Below are 23,402 nucleotides of genomic sequence, written 5' to 3' on the forward strand. Positions count from 1 at the left end.
AGACGACGGAGGGCTTCATGAAGCTCAAATTGATGTGAGGTGCCTGAAAATGAAGATACGGGTACGAGACAAAAAGAGAGGGAGGGTCCGGGCGTGCAGCAGAGAATAGAGGGATGGGGGGAAAATTGGTTTGCTTGGGGGATGGGAGAGGAACGGGGGGAAGGGGTGAAGAAGAGTTGAGAATGAAGGCGGTGGAAGAAAGGAAATATTGAGGAAATATAATGCAATTAATGTAAGATAGCGCCCTTCTTTTGAAACACTTTGAACGCCGCTCAGCTCTCAGTTATGCTTTCTTTGCATGGAGGGTCGACCTTCAGCCTCTGATGTGAGAGGTTAACATCATACAGAGCGATGGATGTCAGTGAAAGATGCTGCCTTTGTTTTAGTTCAACATTAAAGGACTGCATGTGAACTTTCTCACGTATGAGCAGCACAGTCATCAGATCTTGTGATCTCCCCGCTCTGTTTACCCCACCGGGTGCATTTAAAGGTGACGTGGTTTCATATGCATGCTCTTCTTCATGTGTGGTTCTCACAGTGTGCAGATAGATAGAGAGGTGCTTGTGCTGAGGGCTCATCATGAGTTCAACCGTTTTTTTTTTGTCTCCTCAATTCCCACTTAGAAGCGTCCTCAGCCTGAGAGGCCTTATGCATATGGAGCGCCGTGCAGAGAGCCAGCGCTGCCTTGTTTACATGCTGATTAACTCGGTTCAGGGAGACGAAGCAGCAAAGATTGGAAGGAGTGAGTTGGAGTGATGTCGACATCTCTGAGTTGTGGATTTAGCTTAAATAAAATCTTCTGTTAATCAACATTTGGGTCTGTTTTGGAGATTTGACAGTGAGAACAGAAAGCAGTGTTGAGTCTGCTGGATCATGATGGAAACATGTCCTACTTTGCATCCGATCATGTTCCCCAATCTCTTGAAGAATCTACCTCTGAGTCAGGTTCCTTTAACAACACCTCGTACACTTTGTACCCGGGTTCCTTTTAACCTTATTCCTCATGTCGTCTCCACTCGAGATGAAAAGTTCAAGTCTGTTTCCGGGGGATATTTACGTTTCCGCTCAGTGCTCAGCAGAGTGCAGATGGAGGGATTAGAGTTTGATGTTTATGCTGCTCGACCTCAGACCTCACTTGACATGCAGGGTTCGGGTGAGGTCAAACTGAAGGTTTCCATCCTCAGATATCTGAGAAATGATCGAAGATCATGCATCTGAAACATTTGAGGACGTAACATGTCATCTGGAGTTAAAGCCCACGTGTTTTAGACGCATTACCAAGCATGTGATTTTAAAGTTTTCTCATTTCCAATTTTACGTCACTTGTTTGTCTGCTGCGTTGGCCTCCTGTTACCTCACTGAGGAGTTGGGAAACAATGAGTTGCAGCTCTTAATGCTGAGCTCCGGGTTACAGAGTTTAAAATCAGAGCTTGCAGAGCGCTGGGCGTTTAGAGTCGACGCCAAATGATGTCAGACAGCCACCGCAACACGTGTCTCACACCGCCGACCTCACAGCCGTACATGAATGAGAGGAATGCAGACTGAGGGGTCAGATGAGACTCATAGGTGGCCTGGTTACCACCTTTGGGTGTCTGGTACAAGCCAGGCTGCAGTCACATGACCACAGGAGCAGAGGCAGAGTCACAAGGTGTTTTTCAGATCCTTCTGATGCAGACTGAACCTCTCCTTCACTTATTTATCATCCTTATAAAAATGTGCAGCTCTTCTGTTTCTGGTAAAAACATCACTCAGTGATTTTAAGCACATTACAGCGACAGAATTCAGACATCACTTCATCCTTTCAGAGATGAAAGAGAAGCAGAAGCCCCAAAAAGTATGACATTTATTTCATAGTTAGAGATTTGTTCTTTTAAATCCTGTGCAACCTGATCACATTATTGATCCATATGTTCCTGAAACTGGTGTGAAATGGGCTTTAAGGAAGCCCACGATGATGTTCTGTTAAACCTCAGACTGGAGGAAAGGAAAGATCTAATCAAAGCTGAATGTGAATGTGATCATGACTCCTTCTCTGGTGTCTCATCTCTCTTTCTCTCTCCGTCTCTCCTCAGCATACCTCCCTGTCAGCCAGCCGCTCAGAGAAGGGTACGAGCTGGTCGAATCGATCCCTCGGTGCCAGATGTCGTAACTCCATCGCCTTGTGCTCGGATGAGCAGCCACACATCGGAAACTACCGGCTGCTCAAAACCATTGGCAAAGGCAACTTCGCCAAGGTCAAGCTGGCTCGACACATCCTGACCGGCAGAGAGGTGAGCTCAAACCGACGCTCTGACAGCGTCAACAAGATAACGCATGCTTGAGATGATAAGGTTAGGAATAAGGGAGGACTCATGAGGTCTTGGAGCCAGAGCAGACCCTGTGATGACTCAGGGTTTTTTTAAAGGGCTGTTCTGCAGAGTTTAGCCCACACTGTCTGATCTCATCTGAACAGACAGTGTGTTTAAGTACGCGGTCGTCTCTCCTCTCGTAAAACCCTGACCTACATCAGCCGGGTTGATTGCCCCGTCCACTCAGTGGAAACTTTGTGTGCGCTGCTGCTGCTGCTGCTGCTGCTGCTGGGTCAGTCATGTGATGGCTGTTGTTGTTTCACTCACATAAAAACTGAAGATGTTCATATGTGTCGGCGGTTTATAGCCGCAGTTTGACCGGGTCACCACATGTTGTTAAGCTTCTTATGAAGCCGTGTCAATTTGCTCAGTGGATATCTGCGTCTGTGCTGCGCGCTGTTAAACATGTTTGTTTGTCCTCAGCACTAAATCTGAAACACTGCTGAGGTTATTTATTCAGTCTGGACACACAAGACTGGACACACCTTCTCATTATTTTCAACATTGTAGATTAATACTGAAGACATCAAAACTATGAAATAATCTGGTTTTACCATAATCTGGATTACAACAGGAGTCAAACAGGGCTATCCATTGTGTACTAACCCTACCTCTGAACAACACAACTGATGGTCTCAAACACATTAAGAAGGCAAGTCATTCTACAAATGAACTCTTGACAAGGCTCATGTTAATTAGAAACCATTCCAGGAGACCACTTCATGAAGCGGACTGAGAGAATACCAAGAGTGTGCAAAGCCTGCATGAAGGAAAAAGGGGGCTACTTTACAGAATCTAAAATATAAAACATATTCTGCTTTGTTTAACACTTTTTAAATAATTAAATAATTCCATATATGTTATTTCTTAGTTTTGATGTCTTTGGTATTAATCTACAGTGTTTACAATAAATACAAACCCTTGAATGAGAAGGTGTTTTCAAAGACAGCCTTACAGTTTGCAGGATGAAGATTCTCCTAATTATTACAAAAAGCCTGACAAGATTAAGTTACAAGAAGAGCAAACACATTTCGAAAGATGCATCAGTTAAAGTCAGTTTTGATGCAACCTTCCTTCTTGATTTATAGATAATTCCATATAATGTGAATTGGATAACCCACAATATTTGCTCGCTGCAGGAATCTTGAAAATCAAGCCATCATTTGAGAAAAAACTCAACTTGAAGAAGTATTTTCTTATACAAGGAAAGCATTTTAGACCAGATCCCTTCTTACGTCTGGATTTCGGTCTCAGCAGATGTGTGTCTAACATGAGTCTGGTCCTGCTGGAGGTTTCTGCCTGTTAAAGGAAGTTTGTCCTTGCCACTGTAACTTGCTAAATGCTGCAAAGTGCTCTGCTCATGGTGGACTAAGATAAAACTTGCTGCCTTGCTTTCTTATTCTTTGAGTAACTTGGACTTTTGCAGCCAGCCTCAAGTGGACACTCGAGGAACTGCAGCTTTTGGAACTTCTGCACTTCCTCTTTTTAACCAATAAGCTTGCACATTCAAAGAGAACAATCCTCAGACTCAATTGATTCCTTTAAGTCAACATACGGGTGCAAGCCCTTGTGACAACGGACCTGAGAAACCTGAGTAGGTAGAAGTTTTGTCCTGTATCATAAAGCCATCTTAATTCTACATAAATCCTGCAGTGAGCCTGTTGGTGGATGTTGCAGGTTTCATTTTTACTCATGCAACCCTTCACTCAATCAGGCAGATTCCTATCTAACATGAGTCTGGTCCTGCTGGAGGTTTCTGCCTGTTAAAGGAAGTTTGTCCTTGCCACTGTAACTTGCTAAATGCTGCAAAGTGCTCTGCTCATGGTGGATTAAGATGAGATCAGACTGAGTCCTGTCTGTAAGATGGGACTGGATCTGATCCGGTCTTGATGTTGGGTCTTTGTTAATAATAGAACATAGAGTACGGTCTAGACCTGCTCTGATTGGAAAGAGTCTAAGGAGAAGATTTGTTGTGATTTGGTGCTTTATAAATAAAGATTGATTTGTTGAATTCCTTTCTTTTGTTTCTCAGGTTGCGATTAAGATCATCGACAAAACCCAGCTGAACCCGACCAGCCTACAGAAGGTGAGTGACTTGTTACTGCAGATCTGAGAGCTTGAATGTGTTAGACTCTCAAAGGAAACACAGAAACATATCCAGTCATCACAAGAACATAAAACCTCTTTCTTCCTCTTGTGTCTTCTCATCTCTGCAAACTCACATCCTCATATCTCCACTGTGTTGCATCAGAAACAGTCTCTGCGTACAGTAGCGTCATCACGTGATGTTTTGCCTTCAGTCGTAACTTTCTAATGACCCTAAAAACAGTACTTGGCTGAACTTTGACCTCCTTGTTGTTATGTGAAACCTGCTGCAGGCAGCTGAGACAAGCTTTGCATCAGTTAAACATTCAGACTCAGTTGTGAGCATTGAAAGAGCTTCTTTTCAGAGTTCAAGTCTTTTGCAGACATGTCAGACGCTGCAGAGGCGTCAGCTTCGTCTTCGTGTCAGTGTGATATAACCATCATTTCACCACCGAACCCAACAGGAAGTAACTAGGTTAAATGTGCGTGTCAGTCACTGAGAGCTTGTCTAGTCAACCTCTGGGGTCATGTTTAAACTACCTGTGTTGCATTCATGGCCTTAATGAGATTAAGCACTCTCTCCTGTCTGAACTTGGCCTCCTGCAGCTATTTGTGTCTGTGTGTGTGTATTTGTGTGTCCATGTGTGATGCATGTGTTCACTGAGGGTGATCTAATGAAAGAAAATTGAGCGAGAAGCGTCGCCTGAGGCCTGCATGCTGTTTTCCAGCGGTTCAAGTTAAAGTGCTCTGACTACCCTTTGGTTAGTGGTGTATTCACCTTTAATAATAAAGCACGATCATCACAGCAGCGTTACAGCATCTTTGGTTTAACCAGCGTAAACATGGAACTCTCAAGATTGAGCGTCTGTTTAGAAAAGCTTCTGCAGAGATAAATATTTAGTGTTTTCAGAAACACTCGTCTGACTCAGCAGATTTAAACCTTCTGGTTGTTTCCTGGTTCAGATGAAGTCCTTCTTTCTGCTCTCAAGTTTGGATTGCCTCACAGTTTACGTCCTCACTTCTTCTGCCCTTATATCATCAATTTAATGAGTCCACTGGTGCAAATGTTCCACCAACACAAGCTCCCTTGCAACATGTTTTGATTGCAGGGACATACAGTAGCTGCTGAACTGCACGTATAGCTGCATTGATTTACAATATGCAACAATTCACAGCATGGATAATCATGAGTGCTTCAGCTGACCCTTATTCCAGCTCTAGGTCGGCTATGCAAAACAAACAGAGTCCCTCTCATAACAGCCGAAACACTGAACTCTGTGTGTGATGACAAACCGGTCCAGAGATGCTGTCAGATACTATCTAATACTAAGTCACAGAAACATATAAAATAATAGTGATAATAGTAAGAAGAAGAAGAAGAAGATAATAGACATAAAAGTTGTGATAATATTAATAATAATAAAAATAGTTGATAAGACTTAAATAGTACTTTTCTAAGTACTAAAATAAGCTTTACAAGAAGTGCAACAAATACAATTAAAATAAATAAAGTACACATATTTAACATCTCTGTTAATTAAAACAACAGTTGCATCCTAGAAGAGCTTAGAGTGATTTATTTCTTTATTGATTTAAGCCCATCTTTCTGTCCATGTGCCAAAGGTGACATCTTCAATGTCTCTTAATGTCTGATAAACTTACTAAAACAATGATAGGCATGCCAATTTTATTTTTACAGCACATTTAAAACAACCAAAAGGTGCTTTAGAAGGTAAAAAGTACAGGAAGACTACAATAAACTACACAACATATTATATGATGCAGGAAAATCAAGTCAAATCTGTCGGGATGTTAAGGATACAAAAAATGTGAGAGGTCTGAGTGAGTAGAGAGACTGTTGATATTTGACCTTTAAGAAGCTCTTCCTTAAAAATATTGAAGTATTCCAGTAAGGCCATCAAAACAACCCAAAGGACTGATAACAAACATTACCATGAAGTCCAGAGATTCTGTTTCATTAAAGGGAAAATCAACTTTAAAGTGAGTCACGTTGTAGTCCTGCATGTTGTGCTTGCAGAGGCAGAGGTCAGAATAAAATGCACAAACACTTCTTGTTGCTGTTTTGAAGTTGAGTTTGCTTCAAGCTTCACATCTTCAAAGACTCAGGACTGAGTATGAATCAGTTTATTATCATGCTGTACCTTTAAAAAGCTGGGACACACAAATAGTTTGTTTTTTATGCTTGAGAATAATCTGAAAGTGTACAGAGTATCAGAGGAGTTCATGTATCATTTATAAACACTCTGTCCTCTCTGTGGCTCCACATCTCTGCCGTCCCACCCCAGATATAGTTCTGACCTCGTATGAAGTTTGTGTGATGGGTTCAGTTCTCACGGTTCTTCGTACAAGTCTCTCTTTGTTCCCCTCCAAACTCCGGCCTTATCTGCTTACGGGTCTTCTTTATCAGAACCTTCACTGCAACAAGTTCACTCGCTCACATCCCGATCAATACTGCATCACACACACATCCGCACACAGTTGTCCTATTGATGAATACTCAGCTTGTTAGCTAACCGGGTCCAGGCTGGGTTTGACTCGATTGATAACATGGAGTTATTGATGGTGTCTGGGCCTGTGTGGTCCTGTGTTGGTGCACCTGGCCTAGATACTGAGGAGGACTGCAGATTTATCACTCTGCTGGTCTGAGCAACAAAAAGAAAACAGCCAAAATAAAGCAGCCAACATCTCATTAGTGTTATCACATAAAGAGATATATCACCTTCATGATTTATCTGAACTATTTTAACTTTATGAGGAATAATCAAACTTTCCCTCGTCTATTTATTTAAAGAAACATTTCAGTTGACAGTAAACATCCCGTCAGTGTTATCACCTCCTGATAAACTCAGACACGTCTTTATCAGAGGTCAAAGCGGGGTGACGGAGAGTTATTTTTACGTGTGTGTGTGTGTGTGGCTGCATTGTTGTCTTCCTGTGGGAACACACACCTTGTGGTCAGTGTTAGGCGTTCCCTCCGATCCAGCTGTGAGATATCTGCTCACCACGATGTGCTCTTTAAACCTCTGAGCTAAGACCACAGCTTTAATGAGGATGGTATAGTGTTGTCTTTGTGTGTGTGCATGTGTGTGTGTGTGTGTGTGTTCTGCAGCATTGTGGTGGTGGAGTGCTGCATAGTGTAGTGCTTGCTGCTGTGGCTGCCAGTTGCTGTCCTGTCCTGTCAGCATTACTGTGGTGAGTTTAGGACAGGATGCATGCTGCCAGGTGATACTGTCTCTTTGTCTCTCTGCAACCTTACTGCCTTCAATTGTTCCTTTAATCTATAAAGGTCAACATGTACAGCCTTTATGCATGCTTCTGTTTTTGCAATCAAACAATGAAATCTCCCATCTCTCTCTCTGCCTGTCAACGACTCTGCTGCTGCATGCCATTGCTGATATTTTCTTCTTCCCCGCCGCCTCCCCAGCTTCCACCTGCAGGCTCCGGGGGTGTTTAGTATGTTTTGCTCATCACTCCTCAAAGTCTGCATGTAAACTTATCTGCAGGGAGTGATGAGGCCGGAGCCTGGGCGCCAAACATGAATATGTATTTGCTGCTACAATAAACAATTTAAACGTGAGTTGTCTGACTGAAATGACATGACAGCACATAACCTCGTAACATGTGTATTGTAATAAGGTGACAGGTGACTTATCAGACCAGGTGTCCAAAACATAGACCGTATAGTTAATGGACGTAGCATCCGTGACGTCACCCATCTGTTTCTGAAGCGCTGTTTTGAGGCCAATCGGCGGTGGCGGCCATATTGGAAATGTTGCACCAAGCTGCAACCTCCAGTCTAAAAATATGAGTCCAATGCAGAAGTGATAAAAACTGCAGTTTGGATATTGCCTCTACAGGAGATGTGATGGAAACAATCCTTCAGTGCAGCTCCTGGAAGACTCTTGATGACACTTTTTCTTGATATCAATTCAAACAATAAGTCAGTTAAGTCTTTAATATCCTTTTTGTGCATTAATCTGATGTGTCTATAGTTTTGTCTTTGAATGAAACAATGATTAAAGTCCAGGATTAGCTGTAACTGAAGAGTACTTGTCCTCCATCAATCACACTTTTATCTATGAAGAGAGAGTCGTTTATTTACCTCTCTTATGGAAAGCAGATAATTAGCATCATAATTTCCACCCCATCAATATTCAACAAAGCCGGTTTTACAGCTTGGAGAGAGAGCCAGCGTCTGCCGCTCTGTGTCGACGCTCTGCACCACCCAACCCCCATCTCTCCTCCTCTCTTCTTCCTCCGTTCCTTCCTTTTTATTCCTCTTCCTCAGCTCGTTGTTTCATTCTCTTTTTACTCTCTATTTCTCTGTGTCCCACTTTCCTCCTCTTCCTCCCGGGGGGTTTGTGTTGTGGTTGTAGCTGTACTGTAATCTCGGCTGTGCGCTCCGCTCGGTGTCTCCTGACTCTGACTCTACCGGGGACATAAAAACTGTGAGGTTTCAGTGTTTTCAAAACTTTCAGGTTTCCAGGGAGGACGGTGAAGCCAAAGTTCCACTGTGAAGGTTTCATTGCATCATTTTAGACTTTAAGAACCAACGCAGGATGAAGAGGCCGTCCTCACACTCTGACACAAGCAGACAGCGGTCCAGTGTTGGATCGTCAGAGAGCGAATATGCACGTAATTATTGCAGCGTCCTCACTGTTGGCAGCAGTCTGCCTCTCTGCAGCTTTTCCACCTTCAGCGTGTTGAAGGTCTCATCAGTGAGAGGAATCACTCTGATTGGATTCGGCTGAGCAAATCTTTGCACAAGAAAAGGAACGGGAGAAAGTGAAATAAGCAAACAACTTCCTCAAGGAGAAGGTCTGACTGCAGCAGGGTTCTTTAATCACACATATTCTCCTTTAGAGACAGCTGTAGTACAAAATAAAGGTGCTATAATGTTTGCACTGATGTATCACAAGCAGATATTTCATATCTGACATCCTAAGTCTTCAAGTTTGATGTCTATCGACCTCTTTTGGTGCAGAGAGTTATTCCCTCAGCGCCTCAGGAATGATCAAACGTGCACAGAACTCTTTGACCTCTTGTTGATAAGTTTAGCAGCATTTGGCGTCCCTAAGTGATGCAGAGCAGTTCTCCAAACGTAGAGCTTCCTCCTCTGTGATCAGCTTATTTTAGCTTCTGATTTTCCTTTGGGGTTGATCGCCTGTGTGTATACGTCTGCAAGAGGTTTTGTAGCAGAGCTGGATCACCTCTAAATGCACAACAGCTTCAGAAAAGAGGAAGTGTATGTTGTCAGCAAACAGAAAACGTCTTTGTACTCATAATATCAGTCTGAAGTGATGCTTTTGTCCGTCCCTGTGCCGAAAACATCCTACATGTGAAAGCAGCACACTGAACTGGATGTTTAGTATGCGCTCTCTCTCCTGCAGTGGGAGCCTCTGGATAATCTGCCGTACTATGCAGGGCCCCATCAAAGCCCGGTGTAACTTTGGGAACAGGAGATTTTTCGTCGGCCGCCGTCCAATATTGTGTTTGTGCACAAAAGAGAAGTGTATGTGTGTGCATGCAGGACAGTGCTGTGGCCACCATCTAATGCTGTGAAGTGTGTTTTGTCCCTCGCTCAGGCCCCCTCAGCCACAGGGGCTGAATTCCAGACAGACGAACAAAAGGGGCGGCCGAGCTGGGTCGTGCTGGGGTGGGGTGGGGGGGTTGTTGTTGGGGGCCTTGGCACAGGAGCAAGGATCCTGAGAAAGACAAGATACAGAGTAGAACCAGAGAGGACAGACAGACAGAGTGTGTGTGTGTGTGTGTGTGTGTGTTTGGAGGAGTGTGTTAGGGCAGGCATGTATGATAAAAGGCAGATAAACTCTGAGCCCCAACACGGTCTCTGCCCTGCCTTTGTATGCACGTGTAACGCTATTATCTGCATTGCTATTGTGTGCAGCATATTGTCCCTGTGTGGGTGTCTGTGCATAATAATATTGTTGCTGCTGTGTGCATTGTTCTCATTGTTTCAGTGTGCAAAGGGAATAATCAGACAATAAAGGGACAAGAGGGCAGACAGAAGGTTTTCCCACAAGTTCATCTTCAAAGCAACAAAAATAGAAGAGTGATATGATGTCTGATCATCCTCCCTCTCCCTCTCTCTCACCCCCGTACTCGCTCTTCACATCCAACATCTTTAAAACTATATTTACTCCTCCTTATTTAACGAAGCTGAGTCAGGCTCCTTGTGATCTGGGTCACAGAGGCTGCTATACAAGGCCTGAATTAAACTCCGGCTACTCTTCATTAATGATTCAGCTCCGTACATCGATGGGCCTGGGAGCTCCAATTACTGCTGTACATTAAGGGAACGGAGGCATCGGGAGGAGGTGTTCATATATTAGGCCCTTCATTCTGATAGTGTAGAAGGCCAGCTCTCCCAGCAACGGGCAACAAAGAGAGAAACGGGGTCAAAAGTCTATTCAAACGTCCCCCGGTGACAAGCAGAGGAACGAGGCGAGTCCTTGAGTAATGCTGCTCATTAGAGAGTCTCAAAACATCCAGCAGGACACTGACTGCTCGCTTCACTGCGCTGTGCTTTTCACCCTGCTGCAGAGAGGGACTGGCATATGCTGAAATGGCCCCAAGTCTATGGATGTTTCTCAGACCTTTGTGCAGATGCATTACTTTCATATGTCATGTTTTCTCACACAGAGGCGTTTTGGTGGTTTGATACTGAGTTCAAGCTGCTGTGAGTTCAGGAGGCTGATAGTAAACCTTTATCTTCAGTAAGCGTGTCCTGGTCATGTTTAAAGGTACAGTGAGTAATAAAACATAGTTGTGTCTCTGTGAACTTTGAATGAACCTTTTATATCTACACAAGCAGGTCTCCTTTCATGGAGGCTGCCATCTTGCTCAGCCATGTTCCTACAGCAGCACAGAACGGACAAACTAGTACCAGACTTGTTTTTGTATTTAGTGAGCTTCCATGTGAAATGCATCGGTTGATGGAGGAAGAAGAGAGCGGTTGTTGATGGTAAAACTTGATAAATGGAGGATAATACTTATCATGCATCACAGGAGCTTCTTGACCTCAAAGGCCACCGTAGCTTCACAGACAGGAGGAGTGAGCAGGGGAGTGTTTCAGTCTAGAATCTGACGGCTAGATATCTTTAAATATTCCAAATTTTACACACAAAAGCTGATGCATCACTCAAAGTGAACATTTGCCTTTCAAAGTAAACAAAGTTGCACATGTCGTCATCATTACAAATACTAGAAATAGTCAGCCCTCTCTCTGATGGTTTATTTGCTTCTGTAGGTCACACAGACTTGACCCAGTTTGTCTGAAAAGTCCTCACATGAGCTTTCAACCCCTGCTTAGAACAGCCTCTACCTCATTTAAATTAAGTTCAGTGTTACATGTTTGAGCTTAGAGTTAATACTCTTTGTTTAGAACAAAACATGAGAGGTGGAACATGCAAATGCTGTGGCTTCATGATGACATAATTCTCAGGTACATCCTTGTTTACCTTCATCAAACAATTCTGGAGACGTAATCTAACAAACAATGTTTTTATATATTGTATCAGAGGTGGATTTAGCAGGACTGCAACCTCAATGCAACTTTATTTATAAAGCACCTTTAATACAGACGAGCATGCAGATTAAAGAGCTTCACAAGCTAACAGAGAAAATTAAAAAAATAGATAATAAAATAATGAAAAAATAAAACAAGACAGAAGCTGGAGATCATAAAAATGCTTCAAAATAAAATAAAATAAATTCAGTAAAATTAATAAAATAATTAAAGGTAGAAAGCAAAATAAAAAATCAGTTAAAGTTCAAAAGATCTGAAAAATACAAGAAATAAATAGATTAATAAATAAAATAAATAAATGTTGTTAAAACAATGATTATAATAAAGCAGCAAGGCTAAAATTAAATGATCTTAAATTAAAAGCTTTTAAAAGGAACCGCTGGATGAGGGTCACTCATTCTTCTTTGTTTTCATGCTTAATGTAGACGACAGCTGTGGATTTCTCTTCATCATGACGGTCAGGTTTGCAAAAGATAAAGCTTTCAGGAGACTCTCTTGGGTGAAATAAGAAGCACAGCTCTGAGTTTAAGTCATGTTGTCTTCTTGTGGAGGAGAGAACTGCTGCAGTCTGAAGTGACCGGCCTCTCTGTCCTGGTCTCAGAGGTTATTGAGACGTTACAGGAGCACTGAGGTGTGGTTGTGTTTTGTTTGAGGCTCCTGAGCTCCACGCTCTGACCTGGTAATTAGGTGCTGCAGAAGCTTGAGATACTAGGCCAACTGTACCGATCTAATCCTCTCAGAGCAGGACTAAGCTCCGGTGTGTCAACCTACCGTTGTTTACATTACATACAATGATCACATCATCTCTAATGGTCCTGATTGAGCTGCTGCAGAAAACACGACTCTCCTCAGGTGTGAGCTCAAACGCCGATCGACACTCCTCGTCGTCTGTGGTGTAAAATGTTTCGTCTGGAGCAGCCTGTAACGGATCACATCTCATTCAGAGCGTACAGAGACAGACACACACACACACACACACACACACACACACACTAACAGAGGGTTATTCATGTGAGGTACTGTGACGTGGGAGCGGAGAGAAAGGCCCGTGTGTTCGGTCGTGCCTCTCATTCTGTCGCTCTTTGTCTTTCACTGTCGTCTCCCTGTTTTCTATGAATTTCTCGGGTCTCATGATTGGCTGCAGCTGATAAGAGGAAGTGTGTTTCACGTTGTGTGTGTAAGAGTGTGTGTTGTACAGATGCTACAGGGATGTCTGTTTCAGTATGCCTGCGAGACGAGCCTGACCATTTCCTCATTTCTCTTTCAACATCATTGTTGTCTTTGTGCATCTCTCTCTCTTTCCTTGCCTCTCTCTCTCTCTCTCTCTCTCTCTCTCTCTCTCTTCCTCTGCCTCTCTCTCTCTCTCTCTCTCTCTCTCTCTGTGTTTGTGCAAATGTACGTCTAAAATCACAAATAAACACAGCCTGGATTATCAGGTCGAAGGTCAGCAGACTGGCAGACCAGACTCATGAATCAAACCCGCACGGCTCTGCTTTTTAAAGTGAGAAGGAGAAAAGAGGTGAAGGAGGGGGAGAGCTTGACTTTGGGTTGTTAAAGGTGCTTTGTGTTAATCCTTCTAGAAAAGAAACGAGAGCTCTGACGGAGCAGTTGATTAATAATTCCTGGCAGAGGATGTTGACACTCTGAAGTTGACTAATGCCGCCTGAAAAGAGGGGGAGAGGACGGACATACGGACGAGAGGAGGACAGGAGAGTGAGGAGAGCTGCTCTTGGAGTTTCTCTAAATCAGAGCGCTCGAACACACACAATCAGAATCCTCTAATGCAGAAAAACAACAAAGCTTTTGAAGTATTTTACATAACAGCAGCACTGAGTGTCTCTGTGTGCATGCATCTGCTGTTCCATGACTACCCTCCACCCCTCCTCCTCCTCCTCGGCCCCGGGGATTAATACCTGGGTTGGCTTGGCAACAGTGACGCGAGGCCTCGCCGTGGGAGAGAAGCAGGAAGAAAGATTGAAAATGAGACGGAGGGAGAGTGAAGTTTCTGTGCTGGATCAGAGGAGTAAACGCTGCACCCAGACAGACCGAGACAATCTGACCTGATGTGTAATAAAACCCTCCATATTGCCTCCCAGCACAGCGTCACGGCGTTGATGAGCCGGGCATTGATTGGTCGGTTGATCAATACGAGTGACTCGACAGTTTCCTGTCCAGCTGCTGACGTCCGTGGCTCTGAAGTCTCTCCTCCTCTCCGTCTCGGAAACTGTTATTTTTATCTCCAGACCCAGAGCTGTCGGTCACACACTGAATCTCTCCGTTATTGGAACAAATGGTCATAAAATAAAAAAGGAGAGAACATGTGGGAGGAAAAGAGGAGGAGGGGGGGAGGAACAGAGAGGTGGATGGGTGTTTGGGAGGAGAGGTGAGGGAGGAGAGGCTAAGCCGATAATTCTTCTTAAAGCTCAGATGAACAGCTGATGCATGCTGCACTTAATTCAATTACACACACTCCCAAAAGACCTGATGTGTGTTTATGACAAGGCAGCTTCCTGTTTTAAAATCGGACTATAAAGGAACCAGACAGGAGGTTAATGGTTTTTAATATTTGAGGTTGTTCAGCACCACATCTACATTTTAACCACAGTCTTCTAAAATAGCTGCAGCAGAGTATTTCTGCTTTTTAAAGGGACTTTGTTTTTGTGTTTAGTCATCTTTAATCCTCATATCGATGAATCCATCTGTTGTTTTTGGTTTTCTGAAAAGAGAGACCAACAGGGTGGATAAATGTAACAATTAAAGAATGCTAATGAATCCAACATGGACGTAAAGCCAGAACGAACACGATACTGTCTCAGTTTATTGGAGAAATGTTGGTAGAGTTAGTTCAGGACACTTTTAGAAAAGCAAACCAGCATCTTATCATCCCATGTGTTGTTTCTACTGATCACAGATCTGTATCTGTGGCTGATTTGAGAACAGTGAAGCATGAGTTCAGGGTTTGGTTGGGGTCACAAGTTCTGGTAAGTGCTGTGCGTGCGACAGTGGAGTCAATGAAGGCTTGGAGGTTATGAGTCAGGAGATCGATGTTTCTGAGCATGTTGACATATTTCCTTTCACCAATCTTTAAAGTTCATTATTGTGAAACTTAAATCTTCTTCAGTTTAACTTCAGACAAGTTTAACGCCCAGACTTTATTTTTATAGATCTCAGTTTTTGCATCTTATGACAAAATAACAATAATACAGTTTATGCAAGGTCACCTTACAAATGCAACAATAATAAAAAACACTCAATAAAACTAAGAATATACAAATGAAAAGAACACAATAAAAGGAGGGGTGAAATGCAATAAAAAGGTACATGTGAGGAGTTTATAGAGAATATGAAGTTTCTCAAAAGGTGGGTTTTGAGGTGGGATTTGAAATTAGAAAGAGGGTCTGAGTTGCAGATGATTAGTGGTAGGGAGTTCCAGAGATTAGGGGCTGCATGGCTGAAGGCTGGAGATCCCATGGAGGTTAAGGGAGCATGGGGTACAGTGAGGAGCATGGAGGAAGAGGATCTGAGAGAGCGGGTAGGTGTGTATGTTTGAAGGAGATCAGAGAGGTATGGAGGTTATGGAGAGCTTTGTATGTGAGCAGAAGGATCTGAAAGTCTATGCAGTATTTGACAGGCAGCCAGTGGAGTTGTTGTAGGACAGGGGTGATGTGTTCGATGGAAGGAATTCTGGTTATGATCCGGGCAGCTGAATTATGGACCAGTTGAAGTTTGTGGGGAAGACCGAAGAGGAGGGAGTTGCATTAGTCAATACGGGAGGTGATGAATAGCGGTGATGTTAGGTGTGAGGGACGGGTGGAGGCAGTTGATATTGTGCAGGTGAAAATAACACACCAGGTGACATTATTGACGTGGGCTTGATGACCTTCTTCTTCTTTCTCCAGCTGTTTTAGTGTCTTTTTGACGTCTTTCTACAAACTGATCTGATTACAGCTAGTGCTCCAAGGTCTGAGATTATCGCCACGTCCCATTGATCAATTCTTCAAAGCAACGGTCTGCTATAGAGAAATAGCAGACCTCTGAGTGCAGCAGCTAGCCAATCAGAATCAAGCATTCCAAATAGCCGTGCATTAACTCATAGTGGTCTTATTTTGACTCCAGGTTTGATTGTGCTTTACAGTAGAAGAAAGTCACTGAGTGTACTTCTGTGTGTCTGCAGTTATGAGACGACGTGTGTGAGCGTGATTAGATGGAACAGGTCTTTTTCCTCTGGGTTCATTGAATAGCAGGAATGTGTCTCAGGTGATAACAGTGAAAGCATGCACACAGACAGACAGACAGGCAGGCAGGCAGGCCTGCATGTATCGCCCGAGGCTGCTCTACAGTTATGTCACCATGAAAGAGTCGGTACTTCACTGTGAACATGCAGCTCAAAGAAACTCACTTCATGTTTGAAGAGGCGACGAAGAAAGAGAAATTAAAGGAACGCGTGTCGACTTTCACTTTATTAGAAAATCTAAACCTGCAGTTTTCAGTGTGTCAGTCAGTCTGAATGATGTCTCCCTGTATCTGACTTAAACACAGAACCCAAACAGAGCTTCATTAATGTGAGTTCAGCTCAGTGCAGCTCTCAACGTCAGAACAACTAAACCTCAGCGGGCAGAGATAAGACGGTTTCTACCAGCTTCACACATGGCATCTATGGAGTAACATCTAAAGGAGCATGGTGCATTCAGGAGCATAGGAAAACTGGAGGGCGGCGTTTGGCTCTGAAAGAACAAGGACGTTTAAGTTAACTTTACAAACTGTTGTTTTTATGTTGTAGTAGAAGAGATGAAGAGAGACAGGAGTGTCTGAATTCTTCCTTCTCTGTTCTTCGTTTGCCTTGTTTCACTCCTGTGTGATTAATTTTAACAACCCAAACTTGCTGAAGGCTTTGCAATGAAATAAACAAACCTCAGTTATTACTCTGCAGCCTTTAATCCCTCCTTCCTCCTTCCAGTCGTATTGTTTTCATGCCTCTTCCTCCCTCCACACCCCTCGCCTCCTGTGCATTGTTAATTCGTCTCGTTTTCTATTTCTGTTTCAGTTTCCTGCACACACACACACACACACACTCGGCTCTTGCAACACACACATTTTGTTCTTTGTCCTCTGCTCCACCACGTGCACACTCTTCTAAGTAAAGTCCCATTTCCCCTCTAGGGTCAGAATGTCTCACTCTGTCACTAATAAGCAAACGCAAACAGCTGATGATGGACGAGCGGCTTCATTGCGTTAGTTAAACACTTCACAGAGGCGTTTAAAAATCCTCTTAAATATAAAAATGTTAACTCTGATTCTCCTCATCACACTGACTCCTGTTATTTATCATTCCTCTGGTTGAAATGAGCTTCGATTTACAGTTCCTCCGTCTGCTGTTATGTAATACTGCCCATCAGCGTGTTCCACTGTGATAGATCCAGCGCTGGCACTCCCCCTCTGTAATCTTTTAAAATGGACTTCATAGACGAATACATTACTTTAATTAGACAGAGAGAGAGAGAGGCAGGATGAGGCAGCAGTCTGCAGCTCTGTGATGGATGAGAGGGGGGATGGCAGAGGCAGAAACACACCCAGGGGAGGAGGCTCGGCTGTCAGCCTAGCACCTATCAGACGCTCCCCTGGGTGGTCCCAGGTCGTGGGTGCTCGCGGAGATGAGTGGGGGGATGTTCTGGGGATGGTGTCTATGAAGCGTCTGGGGAATAAATGAATCAGCGGAAGATGGAGCGGCTCATTTGATGAATGCATGAAGAGACAAAGAAGAAATAATTAAAGCCTGACTTGATTTTTATTACGGGGCTTCTTACCTTTACTGAATGAGACGGCTTGAGAGAAACAGGAAATGTGGGGAGAGCGGGGGAATGACAAATCATGTCAGGACTGGCAATCAATCCTATGTACAGTACGATGAGGACGTCCATATATGGGCGTCTGCTCCGCCAACTGAGCTGCAGCAGCACCCTGTATATCTTTTTTAAATCAAACTGTGCCATAATAAAGTTAACCATGAATATTGATTTTAAGACTACATATGACTTCTATTGATACATGAAGAGGTTTTACAAACAAATCAATCACTGCAGAAGCATGGGAAAATCAGGGATTATGCAAATGAATACATCTAATTTATATAATCTTCTGATAATGATAACTATGATTATTTCTTTATTAGTAAAACTAAAATCATTTGGCACTAACCTTTAATTATGACTGCTATAGTGCCGTTAAAATGTCACAACTGAATGATTTTAAATAATTCAAGATCAATCAGATCTATTTTATTTTCAAAATAAAAGCTGCAATAATTGTCCTGGGTTCCCAAGCATCCTGGAAAACCTGGAAACAGTTGACCAGTTTTCCAGTACTGTAAAACCCCTGGAAAATGGAGGAAAAGTCAAATGTCCTGGAAAATTATTCCAACATGACTGCGTGTGACCTGACACGATTAAAAAAACACATCCCCATTCATTGAAAGCTGAGTGCACGCTGTTCTGGAAAAGACAGTGACACAGACCCTCCCTCACTTGGTCATTATCATGCATTCACAGAAAACAGGGGTGTATTGTTTATGTTTTATGGTAAATTAACCTTGTGAGTTCTCTTTTGATTCAAAGAGTCCTGTATTTAAGTTAAAGAGTGACCACCAGAGTGGTTCTGGTTCAGCTCTGGGGTCTGTGCCTCACAACTTTCCCTGCAGGCTGAGAGCTCAGTTACCGTACTGTAGCTAGGAGAAGTGCAAACTCCTGATAGTGAGAACAAACGGGACAAAAGGAGCGACACAGCTGATCAGAAACTGCACGCTGTAGACATCGCCATGCAGGATGACAGTTTAGACTTCTTAAAATCTCTGAGAGAGTTCAAAACTTCACTGAAAATGATCTCTGGAAAATGATCTCTGGAAAAGAGTGGGAACCCTGATTGTCTTTTGTGTTTTGTGTGTGGTCCCAACTCCTCACTGCAGTTAGTTACACATCATACAATAACTTGAACATTTTTTTGTGGCATTATCCCTTTAAATGATCCTCCTTCACCATGCATACATTTATGAAATCACATAATAAAAGTCTGAAGAATGATTTAATCCTGATGATTAATGTTCTCCTCTTATTTCTCTTGCAGTTATACCGAGAGGTACGCATCATGAAAACTCTCAACCATCCCAACATAGGTGAGCTTCATCTTAACCATCCTGTGTTTGTGTGTGTGTGTGTGTGTGTTTGTGTGTGTGTGTGTGTGTGTGTGTGTTTGTGTGTGTGTGTTTGTATTCTGTACTACCTGCAGTGTTTACATCTCTCCCTCTGTGTGTTTCAGTACATTTGTTCGAGGTGATTGAGACAGAGAAGACTCTTTACCTGATAATGGAGTACGCCAGCGGAGGTGAGTGACTCCCCTTCAGCTCTTGCCAAGTATTTAATGCTGACAATCACTTTGATTACTTTGCCTGAACTCTGCAGTACAACCCATTAAATGATTAATTAACTTATTAAGGTCAGTCCCTTTGCCTTTTCACAGACAGATCTCACTGCTAGAAAAATACTTAACCCCTTCACGACTTCATCTGCAATCTTTTCTCTTCTCGTTCTTTTTATATATCATCCCACTCTTTCAGCAGTTTCCCATGCAGTCTTCTATTTCTGTAGAGTCTTTATTTTTCTGTCTTCTCTCCTCATGATCCCTTTCTCTGTATGTTGTGTTCCCTTCTTCTAATGCCTAATAAGGACGCAGCTTACCAGCTGACACGCTGCTCTGTTGCACTCCACCTCATAGGGTCAGCCTGAGTGTACAAATGTAAACATTAATACTGTAAAGAAACTGAAACTCCAAATATGATTAACTGATCTGGTTTAAACCGCGATCCTGTTAACTGGAGACTCTCAGCCGGATGCATCCCTCATAAACGTCTTTAGACGATCATTAAATATCTGATGAGGATATTTTGAAATCTTAATAAAAACTAAACTAGCTTGCATTCCCAGGAACTCCCTCTGTGTTTCAACAGCTGTGTAAACTCCACAAACACTGACACGTTCAGCTGAAGGTCTCCAGTTTACAGGGTCACTTTAAAACCGGAACACCGGGAGGAGAGACGCATTCACAATGGGCTGAGAGAAGACTACTGAAGAAAGAGAAATCAACTGAATCACAGATTGAAAAAAACGACGACTGTGAATGGTTTTTGGAAGAAATTGAAAAAAAAGAAACATTTCGAAAAAAAAAAGAAATGGAAATTTTTTTTTTTATAAAACATTGACAAAAAAAATTTGATGAAAAAATTTAAATTTTTTTATTTTTGAAATTTGAAAAAAAAAAAGAAAAAGAAAAAAAAAAAATTTGACCCAAAAAAATAATAATAATTTGAAAATTGAAAAAAAAAAATTTTGACAAAAACAAATTGACAAAAAAAGTTGACCCGGAAGCCTGTGTTTCAACAGATGTATAAACTCCACAAACACTGACACGTTCAGCTGAAGGTCTCCAGTTTACAGGGTCACTTTTAAATCCAGAACACCGGGAGAGAAGCATTCACGGTGGGCTGAGAGAAGACTACTGTTACAAGCTGCTAAATCAAGAGAATCACAGCTTCTTCTTTTGAAAAGTACACACACATACAAAAAAGATAGAACAAATAAAAACTAATGAAAGAAAGAGAAATCAAGTGAATCACAGATCGAAAAAACAATGACTGTGAATGTTTTTTTGAAAAAAATTGAAAAAAAAGAAACATTTCGAAAAAAAAAAAAATTGGAAAAAAAATTTTGAAAAAAGTTTTTTGACAAAAAATAATTTGACAAAAAAAATTTCAAAAAAAAAAACCTTTTTTGGAAATTTGAAAAAAGAAAATTTGACAAAAAAAAAATTTGACAAAAAAAAATTTGACAAAAAAGTCGACCCGGAAGCCTGTGTTTCAACAGCTGTGTAAACTCCACAAACACTGACACTTTCAGCTGAAGGTCTCCAGTTTACAGGGTCACTTTTAAAACCAGAACACCGGGAGGAGAGACGTATTCACGGTGGGCTGAGAGAAGACTACAGTTACAAGCTGCTAAATCAAGAGAATCACAGATGGAAAAAACAATGACTGTGAATGTTTTATTGAAAAAATTGAAAAAAAGAGAAACATTTCGAAAAAAAAAAAATTTTGAAAAAAAAATTTTGACAGAAAAATTTTTGACAAAAAAAAATTTGACAAAAAAAGTTTGACAAAAAAAAATTTCAAAAAAATTTTTTTTTTTGAAATTTGAAAAAAGAAAATTTGACAAAAAAAAAATTTGACAAAAAAAAAATTGACAAAAAAAATTTGACAAAAAAGTTGACCCGGAAGCCTGTGTTTCAACAGCTGTGTAAACTCCACAAACACTGACACGTTCAGCTGAAGGTCTGAAACCAGAACACCGGGAGGAGAGACGCATTCACGGTGGGCTGAGAGAAGACTACTGTTACAAGCTGCTAAATCAAGAGAATCACAGCTTCTTCTTTTGAAAAGTACACACACATACAAAAAAGATAGAACAAATAAAAACTAATGAAAGAAAGAGAAATCAAGAGAATCACAGATGTGTGTGATGTTATTGTGGACGGAGGGCGGAATAAAAACATTGCGGTTAATCTACCAATCAGACACGTTCAGCATTGCAGGCCCCGCCCCTTGAAAGTCCCGGGACCTTTGGAAAGTACTACCCCCCATGCAGGGGCTTTTCATGGGGGAGATTATCTACCCCTGAACTAAATTTAGACCCTGGGTCCACCGGTCGAAACGCACGTAGTTCCGGGGAACGCCTTTAAAGATAATGTAAACAAACCTCAGATGACCACAGGACACTTATTCCAGGAGTCAACCTACTTCTGCTCTTCTAATCCATTATGCAAGCTTGACCCCGATCTGACTCTGAGCTCATAAACTGGCAGAGTGTTTGACATTTTATTGCGTTTAAACACGCATGAACACATCCTGAGAGAGGAGACTCTCTGAAGTCATACAGTATGTGCAGCGAGTGTTTCTGCAGAGGTCTGAGGGAGGTAAAGATGCAGAGGGGAGCGTCATCGTCTGCAGAAAGAAAGCAAAACAAGCAGCTATAAAAGCAACCGAGAGTACAGTGATAGTTTTACTCTCGTACATTTGGCAGGTATATAAAATAAGCGACTATGAAACAACTTCTGTGCACGAGTGTGTGTCTCAAGCTCTTTGTTTTTCCTCCAGGCGAAGTGTTCGACTACCTCGTGGCTCATGGCAGGATGAAGGAGAAAGAGGCCAGAGCCAAGTTCAGACAGGTCAGTCCTCCCTCACCTCACTCTCTGTCCCTGCACTGCTAACAGGAAAGGGGACCTTAGGGGGCGATAAACTTCACTGGTGGAAGCAGTATAAAGAAAGCTGCAGCATTATAGATTAAAACACTAAAACTGATGCGGCTCTGCAGCTGGAAAAACTGGGCCGGGTTTCAGTGAACTCTGGACTGGAGGGAGGAAAAGTTTACATAGAATCATAGAGCTCAGCAAAAGTAACAGGAGCAGAAAGCTGTGCTGCTTCAGTGTTGATTATTTGACTTTGTGTTTATAGTCTCTGCACAGTGTGAACTCAAAGCAAACCAGTGCAGGAGGAGAGTCAAGTTTTCCACTGAAGTTCACACCAAGTTAAACAAACAGAGATGTTGGTGCACTGCAAGAGTCGTTTCCTTTTGCTGCATCAGAGAGTCAGCGGTAAAGGAGGGCATGAGAATATGAAACAGGAGCTTGTAGTTTAGTTTCTGTTTACATGTACAAACATTAAGAGTCTTTATGTTCCTGTGTTTGATGTCTCTCTATCTCTCTCTTCTTAGATTGTCTCAGCGGTGCACTACTGTCATCAGAAGAACATTGTTCACAGAGACTTGAAGGTGAGTGCTCAGTGTTAGAGGAAAGGAAATAAAAGGGTCTTGTTTCTAATTTCATACATCTGAAAATCTGCAGAAATGTATGTTTATCTCTCTAATGAACCCTTACTTAACAGACTGATTATATGAGCTACAGCTAAGTACAAAGATCTGCATGTCTCAGTCACTACATGCTCTGCAGGACTTGAGGACTTCAGCTTTAACTCACAAACATGCAAAACTCTGTTTTCTGCACTCAGCTTTTCAGATTTGATGCATGAATTCAGTTTCATTCTCCATTTTGTCTCACGCAGGCGGAGAACTTGCTCCTAGACGCCGACTCTAACATCAAAATAGCCGACTTTGGCTTCAGTAACGAGTTTTCGGCGGGTAATAAACTGGACACGTTCTGCGGCTCCCCACCGTACGCCGCCCCGGAGCTGTTCCAGGGGAAGAAGTACGACGGTCCAGAAGTGGACATCTGGAGCCTGGGCGTCATCTTGTACACGCTGGTCAGCGGGTCGCTGCCCTTTGATGGACAGAACTTAAAGGTGAGAT

The 23,402-nt window shown here is 42.4% G+C and overlaps 1 protein-coding gene across 3 annotated transcripts in view; it reads left to right on the forward strand.

The window, feature by feature from the left end:
* The window catches only part of mark4 (microtubule affinity regulating kinase 4), a 62,005-nt gene that overhangs the window by 20,313 nt on the left and 18,290 nt on the right, over positions 1-23,402 (forward strand). For all 3 annotated transcript variants that reach the window (XM_034701748.1, XM_034701749.1, XM_034701750.1), the window contains exons 2-8: positions 2,073-2,270; positions 4,381-4,434; positions 19,117-19,165; positions 19,309-19,374; positions 22,196-22,266; positions 22,812-22,868; positions 23,159-23,395. In XM_034701748.1, coding sequence (XP_034557639.1) covers positions 2,073-2,270; positions 4,381-4,434; positions 19,117-19,165; positions 19,309-19,374; positions 22,196-22,266; positions 22,812-22,868; positions 23,159-23,395 — 732 coding nt within the window. The remainder of the gene's footprint in view (positions 1-2,072; positions 2,271-4,380; positions 4,435-19,116; positions 19,166-19,308; positions 19,375-22,195; positions 22,267-22,811; positions 22,869-23,158; positions 23,396-23,402) is intronic.

This window comes from Notolabrus celidotus, chromosome 14, assembly GCF_009762535.1.
Source record: "Notolabrus celidotus isolate fNotCel1 chromosome 14, fNotCel1.pri, whole genome shotgun sequence".
Lineage (NCBI taxonomy): Eukaryota > Metazoa > Chordata > Actinopteri > Labriformes > Labridae > Notolabrus > Notolabrus celidotus.